Source organism: Hibiscus syriacus, unplaced genomic scaffold (genome assembly GCF_006381635.1).
Source record: "Hibiscus syriacus cultivar Baekdansim isolate YM2019G1 unplaced genomic scaffold, ASM638163v2 tig00110945_pilon, whole genome shotgun sequence".
Lineage (NCBI taxonomy): Eukaryota > Viridiplantae > Streptophyta > Magnoliopsida > Malvales > Malvaceae > Hibiscus > Hibiscus syriacus.
Genome location: NW_024062926.1, coordinates 1,448,878 through 1,467,288, shown reverse-complemented (window position 1 = coordinate 1,467,288; position 18,411 = coordinate 1,448,878). Strand labels below are relative to the sequence as shown.

The 18,411-nt window shown below is 34.3% G+C and overlaps 1 protein-coding gene and 1 pseudogene across 1 annotated transcript; both read left to right on the top strand.

The window, feature by feature from the left end:
* Positions 1-668: 668 nt before the first annotated feature.
* Positions 669-7,511, top strand: LOC120147981 (annotated as a pseudogene).
* On the top strand, positions 6,973-17,699 carry LOC120147982 (reticulon-like protein B21). The gene is made up of 11 exons (XM_039161192.1): positions 6,973-6,989; positions 7,039-7,043; positions 13,112-14,272; positions 14,382-14,441; positions 14,526-14,628; positions 14,714-14,788; positions 14,876-15,020; positions 15,093-15,162; positions 15,744-15,809; positions 17,137-17,259; positions 17,387-17,699. The coding sequence occupies exons 3-11, from the start codon at positions 13,195-13,197 to the stop codon at positions 17,569-17,571; spliced, it is 1,905 nt and encodes a 634-aa protein (XP_039017123.1). The 5' UTR covers positions 6,973-6,989; positions 7,039-7,043; positions 13,112-13,194; the 3' UTR covers positions 17,572-17,699.
* Positions 17,700-18,411: the final 712 nt, after the last annotated feature.

Genomic DNA, 18,411 nt, shown 5'->3' with positions numbered 1-18,411 from the left:
GTTAAAGAAGTATCGATACATATATCGATATTGAAATCCAAAATAATGAAGTAGTACCGATACTGCTGAGGTAGTACCGATACTGCTGAGGCAGTATCGATACTGCTGAGACAGTACCGATACTGTCAAAATGGAATGCTAAAATGATACCGATACCATATATGATATTGATACTACTTAAAGTAGTAGTACTGATACTCTGAGTTATGGTACCGATACTATTCCTCTAGTTTTGAGTCAATGAAATTCTAGTATACTGAAATGGTACCAATACTATGTACTTATAAAATTTTTATTGAAATTTTAAACAAAATTTGACCTTTCAACAACGATCAATCCAACGGTTAAAAATTTTAAAATTATACCCGTTGAAACATGACGAGTTCCATAATTTTAAAATTAAGTTGTGAGACCTACCTTATATGGCCTATTAAAATTTATATTCAATAAAACTCGTCATATCAACGTGATTAATTTTATAAGAACTGTTTAATTTACTGTAAATCTCAAATTAAATGTTTGAGTTCCTAATTGGCTAAATTTTTTATCCGGCTGCCGTAATGGACGAATTTGGCCGAAGTAGAAACTTTCCAACCTTTTCCGGGTTTTGCACGAGAGCCAGCCATTTTCTTTCACAATTGATTCATTAACTGAAGAAGGAAAATGCATCCCAATAAAAACAAAATCATATAAAACCCCGAGAAATATGTAAGTAGTGGATGTTGTCGGCGAGAGACGGTATCCACGTCAAGCAAAGGACGCGCTGGTGGGTGTCAATTGTCATATTTTTCTCTTCTTTGTCAGCTGCAAATCTCAAAGCTTGAGCCTTGTTAGACAAGCAAACTAAAACAAAAATACCGTCTCTCTCTCTCCAGTCGTTATCTTTCTCTGCTTTATCTAAATCCAATTATTGTTTTCCTTCAACTGCAAGCCCGAGAGGTTTAAAGAAACTGTTTGCTTCTAGGTCAAGGTCTCATTTCCCCCCTTCTTCTTCCATTGTTTATTTGATTTTTTTATTATTTGTTGGCTGTTTTGGGGGTCTGATTTAGTTGTTTTGTTTCAAGGATTCTGGAGCAAAGATATGGGATTGTTTAGTAAATTGTTTTACAAAAAGCCACCTGATGGGCTTCTGGAAATCTCTGAAGGCGTCTACTGTGAGTTTTTTTTTGTCTTATTGGCTTTCTTCAACTTGTTTTTTTTATTGGTATTTCAGTTATTTTGCCTTTTTGAGATGGTTGATATTTGGGTGATTAAAATGAATTTTTGGAAGGAATACTGTTTATTTTAGAATATGGGTTCTGTTTGGTTGCTAAGAAAATTCGGGTAGGAAATGGAAAGTTTGAAGTTTTGACTTTTGAGTTCTCTGTTTAAGTGTGCAAGAGAAGAGAAATAAAAAAAGAACCATAGTATAGCTAAATTTTGTTCCTTGAAATTTTATCTGTGTATCTTTTAATTGGAGTCTGATAAATTGTGTGGTGTGGTGTGGTGTGGTGGCGTGTAGTTTTTGATTACTGCTTCACCATTGATGCTTGGGAAGAAGAAAACTGCAAAACCTACATAGAGGGATAGTCAGTAATCTTCAGGAACACTTCCCCGATGCTTCATTCTTGGTCTTCAATTTCCGCGAAGGAGAATCGCAAAGCCCGATAACTGAGTTGTTGTCCAAGTATGATTTGACTATAATGGATTACCCTTGTCAATACGAAGGGTGTCCTTTAATACCGATGGAGGTGCTTCACCATTTTCTGAGATCATGCGAAAGCTGGCTCTCGCTTGGTTAGCATAATTTGCTACTAATGCATTGCGAACGGGGTGGTTGGCCGGTCTTGGCCTTCGTGCTGGCTGCATTGCTGTTATACAGGAAGCGGTACAGTGGAGAGCAGAATACATTGGACATGATATATAGGCAAGCTCCTCATGAAGTTTTGCGGTTGTTATCACCCCTGAATCCAGTGCCTTCACAATTGAGGTATCTACAGTATGTCTGTCGGAGGAATGTTGGGTTGGAATGGCCTGCTTTGGATCGAGCTCTCACCTTGGATTGTGTCATTCTTCGCTGCATTCCTGATTTTGATGGACATGGTGGTTGTCGTCCAATATTTCGAAAATATGGACAGGATCCTTTCCTTGCTGATGATAAAACCCCAAAAGTTTTGCACTCGACCCCTAAAAGAAACAAATCTGTATGCCATTATAAGCAGGTAACCCATCTTTCTAGTTATACACACACGTGTCGAGGTGGTTGACAATCCTCTAGTAAAAGGATGAATGACCTTTTCTTCTTTGGTTCTTTAGGTTACATCTGCTGCTTTTAACCTTGTTCTTGAAATTCGAACTTGGGGAATTATGCTCTAATACAATGAGAAAGTCGATGCTTTTTGTAACAATAATCTCATCAACCCTCATTCCGCACTCTATCTATAGACATGTCCCATGTATTTTTGGCATATGCTGGATCTTATGGTGAAACTTTTGTTTTGTGGCCTCCTGTTTGGTTCCACTCTAGATCGTATGATGGTTTAACCTCTTATTATTTTATTGCAGAAAGAGCGTGCCCTTGTTAAAATTGACATAAATTGCCATATTCAAGGTGATGTTGTGGTTGAGTGTATCAACTTGAATGATGACATGGAAAGTGGGGGGATGATTTTCAGGGTTGTGTTTAACACAGCTTTTATTAGATCAAACATTTTGATGCTCAATCGGGATGAAATTGATACATTGTGGGATGCTAAAGATCTGTTTCCAAAAGAATTTACTGCTGAGGTATATATCATCATGCATTTTGCTTGCTATTTTGTGGTCCTTTTTTTCGAACAAAACATTTCCTTGTGAATGAAGTTCCTTTTCTCAGAATTGGATGCTGCTTCGTCCATTATTTCCCTAGATTTTACTGGCTTTGAAGAAAAAGGAGGCCTTCCTGTGGAAGCATTTGCCAAAGTTCATGAAATCTTTAGTCATGTCGACTGGTTGGACCCTCGGGCAGATGTTGCGTTTAACATGCTTCAACAAATCGGTGCATCAAATATTACCCAAGAGGTGACCAACAGTCCAATGAACAGCAGCACGAACCTCAGTCCTCGGTCAGAGAGATCAACTCCTAAAAGTCTTCAGGAAACAAAGCTCACTGTAGTATTACCAAGTAGCCCCAGGAGTCCCAGATCTATTAGCATGAAGATTCTTTCTGCACCCTCAAGAAGGTCATCTTTTGATTCTGATGCTAGTAAGGAGGATAAACTCCAAGTCTCTGACATAGATCCATTCAGTCGGTCTGCTGCTTCAATAAATGATTCTCTGTCTGTATCACAGAGACCTAAAGTGGCTGAAACTAAAAACATTTCTGATTCACCACAAACACCTCTATCTTCTCCAGTTCAACCTCCCCCAACTTCTAGTGCAACTAAGGCTCTTCCTCACCCCCTACACCTCCACCATTGCCAAGTTCTCTTTCTTCGACATTAGAACCAGCAAAATCTTCACCTGCCTCAGAAGCTGGAACCTACTTACAAGACCAAAATCAGACCGAGGAAAATTTAGCTCTGAGAGCTACCACTCCAGCAGAACCTATACCTCCCCCTCCCCCAACACCGAATGGAGTCAGATCTCCTCCTCCACCACCACCTCCTCCTCCTCTTCTTCCAATGCCACTTTTGAAGAAAAATTCAGCTTCTAAATCTGCACCTCCCCCTCCTCCAGCATCTATTAGAGCTGAATCTCATGTATCCCCTCCACCATCTCCTCCTCCTCCTCCAATGCCACTTTTGAAGAAAAACTTGGCTTCTAAATCTGCACCTCCTCCCCCTCCCCCTCCTCCAACACCTATTAGAGCTGGATCTCATGTATCCCCTCCACCACCTCCTCCGATGCCACCTTTGAAAAGAAGTTCAGCTCCTAAATCTGCACCACCTCCACCACTTCCTCTTCATACCAGGCAAGCAGCGACTCCTACAGTTTCATCATCAGTACCCCCCCACCATCGCCACCCGCCCTTGCTTCGGGATCAAATTCTTCTCAAGTTCCCGCTGCACCACCAACCCCTGCTCCTTTTGGTAAAAAGACAAATGCCATTTCTACAGAACCTCAAGCTGTAGGTGGTAGTGGATTTTCTGCTCCTGGACCTCCACCGTATATTTCTCCCACAAATTCAAGAAACAGACTTCTTTCACGTACGATTAGTTCTTCAAGGGGTTATCAGACAGAAATTAAAGCCATTGCATTGGTTGAAGATGTCTAGAGCTGTATCGGGAAGCCTATGCGCTGAAGCACAAAAATTGGGTGAAGCTTCGAAGTATGTGCTCTGCTTAGCTAAATTTGTTTTTAGTGACGTTTAAGTACTATGGTGTTTACTTTTTTTCTTTGTACTTTATTGGAATGTTCCAGAGCTCCAGAGATTGACATGTCAGAGCTTGAGAATCTTTTCTATGCAGCTGCTCCTAATGCTGGTCGTGGTAGTAAATCAAGTACGCCTACAACACGTGCACCGAAATCTGAGAAAGTAACATTGGTAATTCTTTTTTTTTTCAATATTGAACTGAAACAGTTGATGGTTTAGTTCCTTGTTTCATAGAGCTTACCATCTGTAGTTTAATTGTTGATGCTATATGATTTAACCTTGTATGAAGGTCACCATATGATGAATTTTATTACTGTTTTTTACTATGCGCTTGTTTAATACCTTTCCTTGTTGCAGGTTGACCACAGGCGTGCATATAATTGCGAAATCATGCTTTCGAAAGTGAAAGTACCCTTGCCCAAATTAATGGTAGGTTGAAGTGTATTATTCATGAGCATGCGATTATTTACTTTTTTAGTGTTGTTACTTTGAAACATTACTTTTGGTCAATCATAATCCTTAAATTAGCTGCAAAGTCCTAGCATAGCATCGGACCTTGGACAGCATTTTACCCTTTTATCTATTAGTAATCTCTTGTTTGTCAGCCTTACGCTATTTAGTGGTTTTTTTGCAGAGTTCGGTGCTTGCCTTGGATGAATCTGCATTAGATGTTGACCAAGTTGGCAACCTGATAAAAATTTGTCCTATCAAAGAGGAGATGGAATTACTAAAGGTGAAATGAATCAGTATCATTTGATTAATGGTTCTTTAATTCTCTCATCATAGTAACATTAGACTTTATGGTTCCTTGTAATCATCTTTCTACCTTTGATGTGATCAAAACATCTTACATTCAAGGTACTTGAATTGTCATTTCCGTTAGTTGTACTTACATAAATAACTCCTTTTTCAGGGATACACCGGAGAAAAGGAAAAGTTAGGGAAATGTGAACAGGTATCCATGATTTTTTTTTGTGTTTCCTTATGTTTTGTTTATTTGTTGTCCGCTAAGTCAATATTGTTAACCAGCAAATCGTTTGATAGCCATTTGGCTTTCACTTGAACTTTTGCTTATTAACAATTTATTTCATGGACCTCTGTAAACAGTTCTTCTTGGAGCTAATGGAAATTCCAGAGTAGAATCCAAGCTCAGGGTGTACTCTTTTAAGAAACAGTTTCGTTCCCAGGTTTGATCAAAATCTGCATCCAAATTACAGAGTAGCTAAATGTTGGCTTTATTTTGTTACTCATCGGGCCTTGAATTGTCCTTTAGGTTTCCGACCTCAGACATAGCCTTAATATTGTGAACTCTACAGCAGAGGAGGCAAGTTATATAGTTTTTACTTGCGTTCTTTCTTGCGAACTGTTGTAGATATCCAATGATCAGCATCACACTAATGCCGAGACTTATTTTATCAGATTAGAAACTCTGCCAAATTGAAGAGAATCATGCAGACTATTCTTTCTTTAGGAAATGCTTTGAATCAGGGAACTACAAGAGGTGAGTTAAGTATGACTTTTTTGGTTATGAGCCCACAATGTGATTGTCTTGGGCTCCAAAAATTCATTGGCTGAACCATTGGAGCTTTAGCTATAATGATGTTCACTAATACCGCAAGTATTGAACTGTCTGATGATTGCACTAACGTTCGTATTTTTTGGTTTAGGTTCTACTATTGGACTTAGGTTGGACAGCCTTCTTAAACTAACAGATACACGTGCACGAAACAACAAGATGACTCTCATGCATTACCTTTGCAAGGTACAAGTTTTATCATTCGGAACCTACCCTAATTTTTTAGTTATTGATTCTCAACTAGTTTATTAATCTGTACTGATTTACCTCTATAGATTAGTTTCTTTACTTAGGTGATCATCTGTCTAAATTGTAACATACTCAATTGTTTATAATATTTTGAATAATAAATCATAGGTGCTTGCTGATAAGCTTCCGGAGGTACTAGATTTTTCAAAAGATATTTCAAGTTTAGAACCTGCATCAAAGGTATGTTACTTGTTCTTGGAGAAAATAGTTTTACAAAGATTTGAGTTTGGGCCTTGGCTAACATGCGACTCCCATCTAGATACAACTTAAATTTTTGGCTGAGGAAATGCAAGCCATAAGCAAAGGGTTGGAGAAAGTTGTGCAGGAACTCCCTAGTTCTGAAAATGATGGACCTGTATCGGAAAAATTCTGTGAGGCAATTTTAAGCATATAATCTGTTTTAACAGATGTAACACAATCATTTTTCACTTATATATTATATTCTCTTTTGTGATGTCCAGAACTTAAAGGAGTTCCTTTCTTTTGCCGAAGCCGAAGTGAGATTCCTGGCTTTCCTCTACTCTGCAGTGGTATGTGTCTAGGTTTTGTTGCGAACAGTGACTTTCTTATTAATGATTACCTTATTAAACCATTCGTTCATTATATCGGAATTCTACCTTGACGGGGAAGAAATGTGGATGCATTGATTGTTTACTTTGGAGAGGATCCTGCTCGTTGCCCCTTTGAACAAGGTATTTAATGGTTTTCATGAGTTTGTAATGATGGTAATTACATTTTGATTTCTGTTAACTTCTGTTGGCGATACATGGATATGCTCCATGTTTCTCTGGCTTACTTCGTCTTAAAATCGCTAGTTGTATTCCTTTTAACGAGCGGTTAATATATGCTGGATTAAGAACAGTAGAAGTTACTTTTCAGTTCTTTTCATGCTTATTTTATATTACTCTTCTAATTTACTGCTGTTACTGCAACTCTACTCGATTTCGTGAGGAGGTTTAACAAAGCTCATGAAGAGAACTCCAAGCAGCTCGAGAAAGAAATGAAAAAGTCGGCAGAAAGTGAGAAGTTGAAGATGAATACTTCGCAAAAAAGCGATTCTGAGAAAATATTATGTTCTATTCGGACCAGCAATGCTTAATCAATTCAGACATTGATGTAAACTGCTTTCTCTTCCTGGGAGAAGGGTGATGGCAATGGTGTCCATACAACAATATTCGAATTGGCAGGAAAGGAAAAGGCAGTGGGTGGATGGATGTTGAGAGAACATGTAGTGGACTGATACACCAAATGTGAAAATGAAAACGATGGATTTCATCGCAAACTCGAAGCTTCAAAGAGGCAAGCATCCTTATTTCCACCATTCTTTTACCGGTTTAGCTCGAAGCTTAAAACAGGCAAGGATCTCATTTCCATCATTTTTACTGATTTAGTTTGATAACTCTGCCTTTTCATTTGTTCACTTCTATACGACATTATAGCATACTGATGTGATACGATCTTATTGTCGCAGAGATGGAATTGAATGACTCGCGGACTCGGTTAAATCTAAAGGCAACTTGTATATTATCCCCTCATAGAACTTGTAAGTAGTTCTCAGGGAAAACCATTACAAATGGTCCTCCTTTTTGCTCATAAGAATCACTTTTCATTACTTTGATTTGATTTCATGAATTTGCCTTTTGACCGATGTTTTGTTTGTTGCACAATAAGAAATAATATGGGAACTTTGTATATCTTTCCATGTTCATTCTTATTCTATTTCTGAAGCTTGAGCTTTTACTTTAGACGTATGTACGATTGTTGGAGCTTAATTAAAATAATATAGGTCAAATTACAGTTTTGGTCCGCCTACTATGCTAAATATATTGTTCCTTTAGTATAACTAAATCTAAATAGTTATCTTCATTTATTTTGTTTTTCTTTTTCTTCTCAAAAACCTTTCTACGATACGCCATATTTCAGCATGAGCTGGAGTGTCTTAAAGAAAATCTAAAGCATAATGGACAAAAGCTTTAATTTGGCCAATGTATGTTTGTTGTTGTGGGTGAGACCCCTATTCATTGCTGTATTGAACAATGTAAAGCTAGTGGATAATTGTCAATGCTACTCCCGAATAGTTATTGCAATTCCTGTATCTGTAAATTTTGGAAGGTACCTTTGGTGAAATTTGTCCCATTTTCCCATGCAAACATATATTGTAATATATATATATACATATCATTATTATTGTTGTCTTATAATTAGGGCGTAAAGAGTCGAGCTCAAGTATTGTAGGGTTCAATTTGATTCAAAAACTTTAAAATGGAATTCGACTTTGCGAATCTAAATTTTTGAAGTTTGATTCGAATACGAAATCATGAATTGAAGTTTGAAAAAATTTACAAAAACTTGAAATAGAAATAAAGTTTTGAATTTGAAGCTCAAACATGAATATGAACTTTAATTGCATGAAAATTTTATTATTTTTTAAAAAATAATTACATAAATGTTAATATTATTAATAATTTATTTTTTTAAATAAAATTTTAATATATAATTTTTTGAGTTGCTCATGAGTTTTTCGAGTCGAGTATCAAGTAACTCGCTTTGGCTCGTTGAGAACTCAAGTCGAGTTCGAGTTGGGATCATTCAAATCGAATATTTATCGAGTATTAAGTAATTTAATTTTGAATAACTCATGATTTATCTCGTCCCATTTATAATTCTGTCTATATTATATTGTAGGCTTAAGCGTCACGGTTACTCCTGTGATAGATCAAATTTATCAATTTGGTCTCTATCGCATTTTCGCATCAATTTTATCCTCAAAGTTATTTAATTGCATCAATTTATACATTTGATTGTGTTGATTGATAGAATCATTAATTTCTACTGATACATCAGCGGTTTTTACTTCATATAATTATGATGACATGTCAAGTTGATGACGTGTTAATTATTAAACAAATAAATAAATAAATATTTTAAATATTAATTATCCTATTATTTCTCTGTAAATCTCCAAAATAAAACTAATCTCTTAAAGTTTTATCTTCTCCCTTCATCGTCATCCCCTTAAAAACATATGTAAGTTTAAACGTGTAACGACGATTTTGTGCAATTCCCGAGAGCAATAAGCAAAGAAGCCTAAACCTGATGAATTTCGATTTCCAAAACCCACATTTCTAACAAGTTTCTCTTCTGATCCACCATGGAAACTACTCTTGTTAACAAGGATTTCAGTAAATGGATTGATCCAAAGTAAAGCAGTGAACAATTAACAAGTAATTGACATATAGATTCATTCTAGCAAACTATCCACATCGAAATGAAATGGAAATCGAAAACTAAGGGTCCTACACCAAAACATATCATAATTTCTATAACAAACCCTAAAACACCAAAAATCGCAACAAACATGAAATACCCACAAAGGAGAGAAAAAATGAATTGTGGAAATCACTAAAGAAAAAGCCTAGTTTGAAGATGACCCTCATCAAGTTTCAGCCAACAGATCTAGGCATTGTTTTAATAAACTCGAACTTCTTGTCTTTAGATTTGTCCCTCTCTTTGAGCTTCGGATTGGTCCTCGACAACAGGGCTTTGTAACCATTGAGTTCGAGACCAGAAGCTGAGCAAGAAGGTCTACGAATGGCGACTCTAATGCAAGAAGATGAATCGTTGTTCCCTTGGTCGACGTTTTCAGAGCGGATGTGACGATGATCTTGAGGAAAGCGAGGATAAAGGTCAAGGGAAAGTAAAGTTTTTATTTTTTTTAATAATTACCACGTCATCAATTAAATAAATTAATAATATTATCTAAGTTGAAAACAATTGGCGTCAATAGAAACTAATAGTTATGTTGTATCAATAATATAAAATGATATAATTATATGATTTTAATGATTAAATTAATATAAAAATATGATAAAGATAAAATTGATAAATTTAATCTATTACAGAGACCATTTTAACCCTTAAGCCTATATTGTACACAAATAACAGTAGGAGTTTAAAAAAAAAATCCGAAACTGTTAACTAATATAATTGTTATATTTAACAGGTTAATTAACTACAATTACGAATTTTGATAAATGGTTAACAAATGGTTAATCGTTAATAAATTAAATTTATAATTATATTTTTAATTTGTTATATTTTTACGTAAATAACTTAATATAAGTTTGTATTATTTATAATTTATATATATTTTTAATAAAATTTGTATATAAATAATTTAATATTTTTTAATATTTTTTTATTTCTTTAAAAATATATAAACATACTTACATCAATATAATTATATGTTTATTTTTAGGTACTAAAATATTGAGAGATATACATACTTACATCGGTGTAAGTATGTGTTAAGTGTTACATTTTTTTATTTTATTTAATTACATCGTTGTAAATATGTGTTAAGTGTTATACTTTTTTATTTTATCCACTTACACCAGTGTAGTATGCGTTAAGTGCTACATTTTTTTTGTTTTATTCACTTACATCGGTGTAAGTATGTGTTAAATGTTACACTTATTTATTTTATTCACTTATACCAGTATAAGTATCTGTTAAGTGTTACATATTTTTTGTATTTTGAATTATGAAAAAAAATTTGATAAATAATTGTAATAGGTTAACCTACGATTAACCTGTAACCGAACCGTTAATAACGGTTAACCATTAATGGTAAACCATTTTTAATGGTTAAATTATGATTAAAAAAATCTCATAATCGTTATAACGGTTAACCGACCGTTTAGACTAAACGGTACAATTAACCATCTATGAACAATCTTAGAAAACAATATCTTCGGAGGCGTGCGATGCCACTCACGTGCACTCAACGGTATAGATTTAAAGTAAGAAGGTAAAGTTTTAAATGGTAAAAACTATTGATTTATTGTATATTTTAAATTGACATGAATAGTATTTAAAATATGTATATTTAAAACATGACCAAAAGACTAAATTATTTGTATTTGTTGTTGTATATTTTGGGTAAATTACGTATAATACATAAATTATTAGTTTTGATATGTTTTAATTTCTAAACTTTTAATTTTTTCAAAACATACTTAAAATTTAGTTTTATTTTATTTTAGTATCCCACAATTAAAATTTCAAATCTAACACGTTTAGTACTTAAACTATCAATTTTAATCCATCTTAATACCTAAACTTTCAATTTGTTCACAATTTAATGTTAAATTTTGAACAGGGGTACTAAAATGAAATAAAAAATAAACTTTAGGTATGATTTTGATTAATATTAAAAATTTAGATGCTAAAACTTATCAAATCTGATAATTTAAATACTAAATACGGAATTTACCCTTTTTCTATGAAATGATGTCCCACTGCTCCTTGCTTTTGAACAAGCACGTAAGCCAAATCATGCCTAGTGCTTTGGCGCCTTCGTAAATGGTCAGTGTGAAATTTCCCACCGACACTCATTTACCCAATTTAATATTTCTAATATAATCATCACTACTCTCACCAAATTAATAAAAATATTTATGGGTAAAATATATATTTAGTACCTAAACTATCAGTTTTTACTCTGTTTTAGTACCTAACTTTTAATTTTTTTAAAATCATATCTAATATTTACTTTTTGTTTCATTTTAGTACCATCGTTAAAAACTTAACACATTTAGCACCTAAAATATCATTTTTTGTCCCTTTTTTATCTGAACTTTCATTTTTTTTCAAAATTTAACTTTAAATTTTGAGTGGGATATTAAAATGAAACAAAAACTAAACTTTGGGTATAATTTTAAAAAAATTAAAAGTTTAGGTACTAAAATAGATCAAAACTAATAGTTTAAGTAATAAATGCATAATTTACCCTAAATTAAAAAACTTTAGACATATATATATATATATATAATTATATGAATATAATAATTATTCATAATAATTTAAATTAAATATACAAGTTCTCTCTTTTTTTTTAAAAAAAAAAAAATTAGCTCTTCGTCAGAAGCAAGTCACAGAGCTTAAGCATAGTTATATGGTAAATTTTAAGAAGTTAGGGATGTTGAATGCAATTAACCGTACATGTTACATGGTAAATTCAGCTTCGATTTTTTAAGAGATAAAACGGAGAAAGAAAAAAACATGGGTTCCCATTAATTGATCAGCAAAGGTCGAGCATTTTCTATGGAACGTATCACGCAATTCTAAAACATACGGCTTCAAGGAATGACATTGACAATACTCACATTCTTGTTTGCTTATCAAAACATCTTCGTTCTCCCCAATCTTTCTTCGGTCAAATTACGGTTTGGTGCTTCTATTATGTTTGAATTTATGATTTAGTCTCACAATATTAAAATCGTGAATTATGCACATACAAAATATTTACCATGAAATAAATACGATTTTAATTGATTGGTGACGTTAATTGTCAATTTTACTATTGGAAACACTAGTCTTTTGAACCCTCTTACCGATAATTCTTAGACTGCTTATTGATTACATAAAGAAGTTAGAATCTTCTAAAGATGTGTTTTTGTCATCTCTATTCTCATTTTATCAAAAAAGAAATCATTACAAAAAAGAAGATTTTATCAAATTAAAATACTAGAAAAAACTCCAATTTCACAAATTAAACATAGTAAAGTAAAGGAACCAAAACCCCAATGTGACCATGCTTTCTTGGTATCTGAATTCTTATTATATTCAATGGACAAAAACTAGGATCTGATTAAGAATTGAGCACAGGCCTTGAACTCTCGCTAGGGACAAAGTCTCTCCATTTTGCATGTGAAATTTCAGTCTTAGATATCCCTTTGATACTGAAAAAGAGAGAATACTTATGCCACAGGAAGAAATAAAGCAAAATAAAAGAAAGAGAGAGCTCCTTAAACAACACCCCCAAATCATTGAACCCCACCATGTATGTAATCTCATATTCAACAATAAATCCCCAGGAGGAGTCCCTTGCAATTCAATCATTATCTCTCTTTCCTTTTCCTTTTCCCCAGTGTTGAATCCCATAAACCCCATTTCTTTTCCAATTATTTGCATCCCATGTCCAACTAGTACTTGATTACCACAAGGGGTAAAGTTAAATAGGTGGCAAAAGGTGATGGATTTGAGAAGAACAGGAGCCAAAAGCAGTGTTGTTGCAGGCTCGGTGTGGGAGTCCAGGATGAGGAGCGATGAAATCAGAGGTGGGTTTAAGGTTTTCAACGGAGAAGATGACAGCAATGGTGAAGCAAACAGTGATAAAGTGTTGAGCTTGAAGAAAGGGCAAGCCTTTGGGAAGAGGAAGACATGGAAAAGTGAGAGCTTTGATGGGTTTGAGAAGAATCTGGTTCAGATTGGTAAAGGTAAAGCTGAGGAGCAATGCAAGAAGAGCCCGATTAGGGTGGCTAAAGGAAGACCTTCCATGGAGAATTGTAAAGATTTGAGCTTGTCTGTTGATGGTGGGATTAAGAAGGTTCCGGTTCAGGTCAAGAAAGGGGTTAGGGATCTTAGTAAATCTGTTGATGGGATTGAGAGGACCCCACTTCATAGTAATAAGCTAAGATCTGAACTTCAAGTAAGGAAGGTGAAAGCAGATACAGTTAAGGTTTCCTCGGCTCATTCTGGTAATGGAAATGGCAATAAAGTTTTGGTTTTGGATAATGAAAAGATTGAAGGAAATGTGAAGAACTCAAACGAAACTTTAAAGGATGGATCTTTTCCTGAGGAGCATTGCAAAGAATTTGCTGTGTGCCAAGAAATGGTCGTTTCAAGCAATGGGAATATGGTCAAATCATCTCCAGAAACATCAGTTGATGAAGAAGAAGAAGAAGAAGAAGAAGAAGAAGAAGAAGAAGAAGAAGCTGAATTCTTTGAAGAAGAAGAAGAAGAAGAAATGGAGATTGGGGATGAAAAGAAAAGCTTTGACATCAAGGAAATGAATGTACCAGAGGTGGAGAAGCCTAACGAAGATTCTAGTGAAATTAAGAAATTCCCAGAAGAAAAGAAACCCAACAAAGCTGTGAATGCAGTGACAAAGTTGCAAGAAGATAAGCCAAGCAAAGTTGCCAATGAAGTGAAGAAAATTAGCCAATTCCATAACAAAGCTGCACTATTTTCTTCAACTGTTAATAAGCAACCACCACCCGTTGTTAAGTGTGCTACTTCAGTTTACACAACATCTATAAAATCTACTCCTTGTAAGTGTTTTTTGCTTCCATTTGATGCTATGTACTGAGATGAAGATTGTTGCTTTTTTTTACTGCTGAATGAATGTTGCTAATGGACCTTATTGTTTTCCTTTCTCAGCCCCAGATGATTACCATTACCAGAGTTTCCCACAAACGCAGAACAAATTGCAGAGTTTAGGTAGAAAACTGATCTCATAGTCGTTCCTTGGAAAGATCAATGGATTTCATAGCTGCAACTTGTTTAAATCCTTCTTTTTTTCAGTTGATTTGGTAATGTGGAGAGATGTGTCAAAATCGGCATTGATCTTCGGGATCGGAACATTCATCACCATCTCATCATCTTACACCCAAGACCTCAACATCAGGTCTCAAAATTGTCATTTTTTTATCAATGTTTTCAATCATTCTCAAAGTCCACTACTAAAACACTTTGGCCAATGTTTTCAACAGCTTTATTACTGTAATTTCCTATGTGGGACTTGTTTACCTTGCTGCCATATTCCTTTACAGATCAATCATCTGCAGGTAACACCTTGCATCAAATGCCATTAATGAACAAATAAACTGAATTTTCAATTCAACACTTTCTTTTTCTTTCTATAATAATGCCAGGGGAATTGTGGATATTGATGAATCAAGCTGTGTTGTTGGAGAAGAAGAAGCAATTTGGGTACTTAAATTGGTTCTTCCATACTTGAATGAGTTCTTATTAAAGCTGAGGGCACTTTTCTCTGGTGATCCTTCTACAACAATGAAGGTAGATTTCCAATTTTTCAACACCATTTTGTTTTGATTTTTAAAGAAGTTGATCAATTGGGAAATGTTGCAGTTGGCAGTGCTGTTGTTTGTTTTGGCCAGATGTGGCAGCTCCATAACTATCTGGAAAATGGCCAAGTTGGGTAAGTTCTTTCATTTCCTTTTGGTTGAAATAAAAACTTTTAGGTCAAATTTGGTTTTAGTCCCTCCCATTATTCCCAAATTTGCAATTTAATCCATGTACCTTAATTTGGCTTACTTTAATCCTTGATTTTCATAATGTGATTAGTTAATCCAGTTAATTATTTCGGTTCAAATGCTAGCATGATTTTCTAAAGGTATTTTTTGTCATTTTTTCCTGAGATGATTAACAGTGCTAACTATTATGGAATAACTAATGACAATATAAAAATAAACAACCAAATTAAGCTAAATTAAAGTAGAGGGACTGAATCTCAAATTTGAACGTAATAGAGGGTACTAAACTAGTCAATGGTGTAGTGGCAAAAAGACTTACATTGTTATCAAGCCTTCAATTGATACTAAAATGCAAGTTTGAACATAATGGAAGGATGCAAACCATAATTTGACCACAAATTAGACAATCATTGCAGAAGTAGGTGGCCACTACTGGGAACACAACAGTTCTCAGTGAAAACAAAATCTAAAAGAATGATTGCATGTTTCACCTTTTAACCGAGTGCTGATTGTGTCTGCCTCTCAGGATTTTTTGGCGTTTTCACTGTTCCAAAAGTATGCTGCTCTTATTCTCACCAAATTACTGCATACGGTAAAAAAATTTCTCATCCCAGAAATATCAATCCAGTCAATCATAACCTTATCTTTCAATCTTGTCCTTCTGATCTGATTGCTAGTAACGGCTCTTTTTTGTTTCTTTGATTATCCAAACCTTTCTTGTAGTAGGTATACATGCATTCTAAATATGTTTCAAATCGAAATTTAACGTTGAAACCGACATTTAGGTTAATGGAACGACTTGTTTGATACAATCTTGATACTTTGAGGACTCAAAAGAACGTTCTAAAATTTAAGAATTAATTTACAGTTGTGGAAGTTAGATGCATCAAATACTGAACATGTAGGTATCATTATCATTATTGTTTTAGTGTAGAAGTACCCATCAAGGTAGGGGTGTATTCGGTTCGGTTTTTTTACTAAAAATTGAATCGAACCGAAAAAACGATTTTTTTTAAATTTAAACCGAAACCGAATGGTTAAAAAACCAAATTATGTGAAATCGATTTTTTCGGTTCGGTTTGTCGGTTTTTCAATGAAAAATTCACTTGAAACTATAAATTCAAAAAAAAAAAATTGTCTATTCGGTTCAATTTGGAACAAGTGGGTTCCATATGGAAACCCGAACCGAACCGATCAATAGAATTATTCTTTAAATCAACCCGAAACCGAACCGTTTAAAGGTAAACCCGAACCGAACCGTTTTACTTGGTTCGTGTCGGTTTTGCTCAGCCCTACATCAAGGAGAGCGGTCTACATATTGGGTCATATATTATTTGGTGTCTTATCATTCTTCATCTTCAATGGGGTTGGTGGGTGGTTTAATGTGCTTAATGTTTGTAGGACCTAGTGGTTAAAATGCTTTAATATCTCTATTATCTATGTTGCCTCTTATCGAATTTGGTGTCCAAGTGTCATTAATTCAAATGCCTAAAGTTAGTTGAAAAATCAAGTCTTTAATTCATTTTCAATAATACATGCAATTATTCTTTCATTTCATCTCATAATGGGAGTTGACGTGCACTGGACTACCATGCTTCTATAACTTTATTCTCACTTATATCATTAGTTAAATCGGAAACAATTCTGTTTAAATGCATTTGAATTCATAATCTCTAAGAGACGTCTATTATTTTATCAATGTAGTATACAATTATGGTAGATTTGTTGATCGAGTAGGTTGAGTTGGTTTCGGATCGGATCAATCTGGGTTGGATTATTTTGGTTAGAGTTAGTTTGGGTACGAAATATTTCAGGTTTGAGTCGTTTTTGAATCATTTCATTTTGTTTTTGAGTTGTTTCGGATTCGAGTCATTCGAATTTATCACTTGGATGATTTTGGGCTTGAATTAAACATGAAGGGACATTTTGGATTAGACGCTTTCGAGATGCATGGGCGTCATGCACACATAAAAAAGCCGTGGCGGTGGCCATCTTTACCCTGGTTTGGAACCTATCCTCAATCGTTGCTCGCATATGGGCCGGTAAGCAGGACTACGGCTTCAATTTTTCCAGTCAAATTACTGTTTCAGTCCTTGTAATATAACCAATTTGGAGATTTAATCATTAACTTGATCTTCCTATTAAAACTACGTCCGAAAATGTGTGCAGCTTTCATGCTATTCGTGGCATTCCGATACTATCAGCAAAGAACAGCGATGGAGGAGTGGGCTGAGGCCGAAACCGAGCCGAGTGATACCAATGAATCATGGAAAGGAACGGTGGGGAGACAGAGACAACATGGTTATGGACCACCTAGAATGATGGTGCCAAATAAACTAAAGAAACGATCATAAGAGTCAGCTTTGGCCCATGCGTATACTGGCCATCACACATTACATGTTTTGGGCACTTTCTTCTTTGCGTTTACTTCAATATTTTTTAATATATAGTTTTATAGTAATAATAAATTCTCTCTTTTCCTTTTTGGGATGGCAATATTCATGTTTGGTTTATGTGGATTTACTAGCCAACATTAATTAAATCAATCTATACTTGTGTTTTTTCAGTTTATGATTTATAAATTTAAAAACCATGGTTATTTAAATGGAATCAATCTCAACCCTACTCACGACCCTTAATTTTTTTCCATGGACAAGTGATGCAAGACTTAAACTATGATATATGATGCTAACAGAAGTTAATTTCGCTTCTTTAACTATGATTTCATCGGTTATGATTAGGATGATAACATGTCGGATTTGGGCAAAATTTCGGTCACTCCGACTTGACCCGATAAACATATTTCCTTAACCTGAATTTTGTTTCAAGTATAGGGAAGTTTTATCCGACTTTAAAAAAAATTTAACCCAAATTTTGTGATTAAAACCAACATTTGGCCCAATCTGACATAAATATAAAAAATTATTTTATTCGATAAAATAGGAACCTAAATGAAAAATTATAGAAATAAAGGTATTATAATAATTATTCTTAAATATATAGAACAAAATTATATTATTATTGCGATTTAGGTTAGGTCAGAGATTTTTTTTTATCTTAAATCTGAACCAAATTCGATCGCACCCTCAATAAAATCTAAAGCAATTGAAGACTATTTTTTTAACATAAAAATAAAAATCAATTTTATTAAAATCCATCATATTCAAATAAAATTATTACCTTTAATTGTAGAA

Bases quoted from the DNA above. Each gene is read 5' to 3' on its own strand.
- LOC120147982 (XM_039161192.1), top strand. From the start codon at position 13,195: ATGGATTTGAGAAGAACAGGAGCCAAAAGCAGTGTTGTTGCAGGCTCG. The intron at 14,273-14,381 runs GTAAGTGTTTTT...TTCCTTTCTCAG, and splicing joins ATCTATAAAATCTACTCCTT to CCCCAGATGATTACCATTAC. The intron at 17,260-17,386 runs GTAAGCAGGACT...AAATGTGTGCAG, and splicing joins CGTTGCTCGCATATGGGCCG to CTTTCATGCTATTCGTGGCA.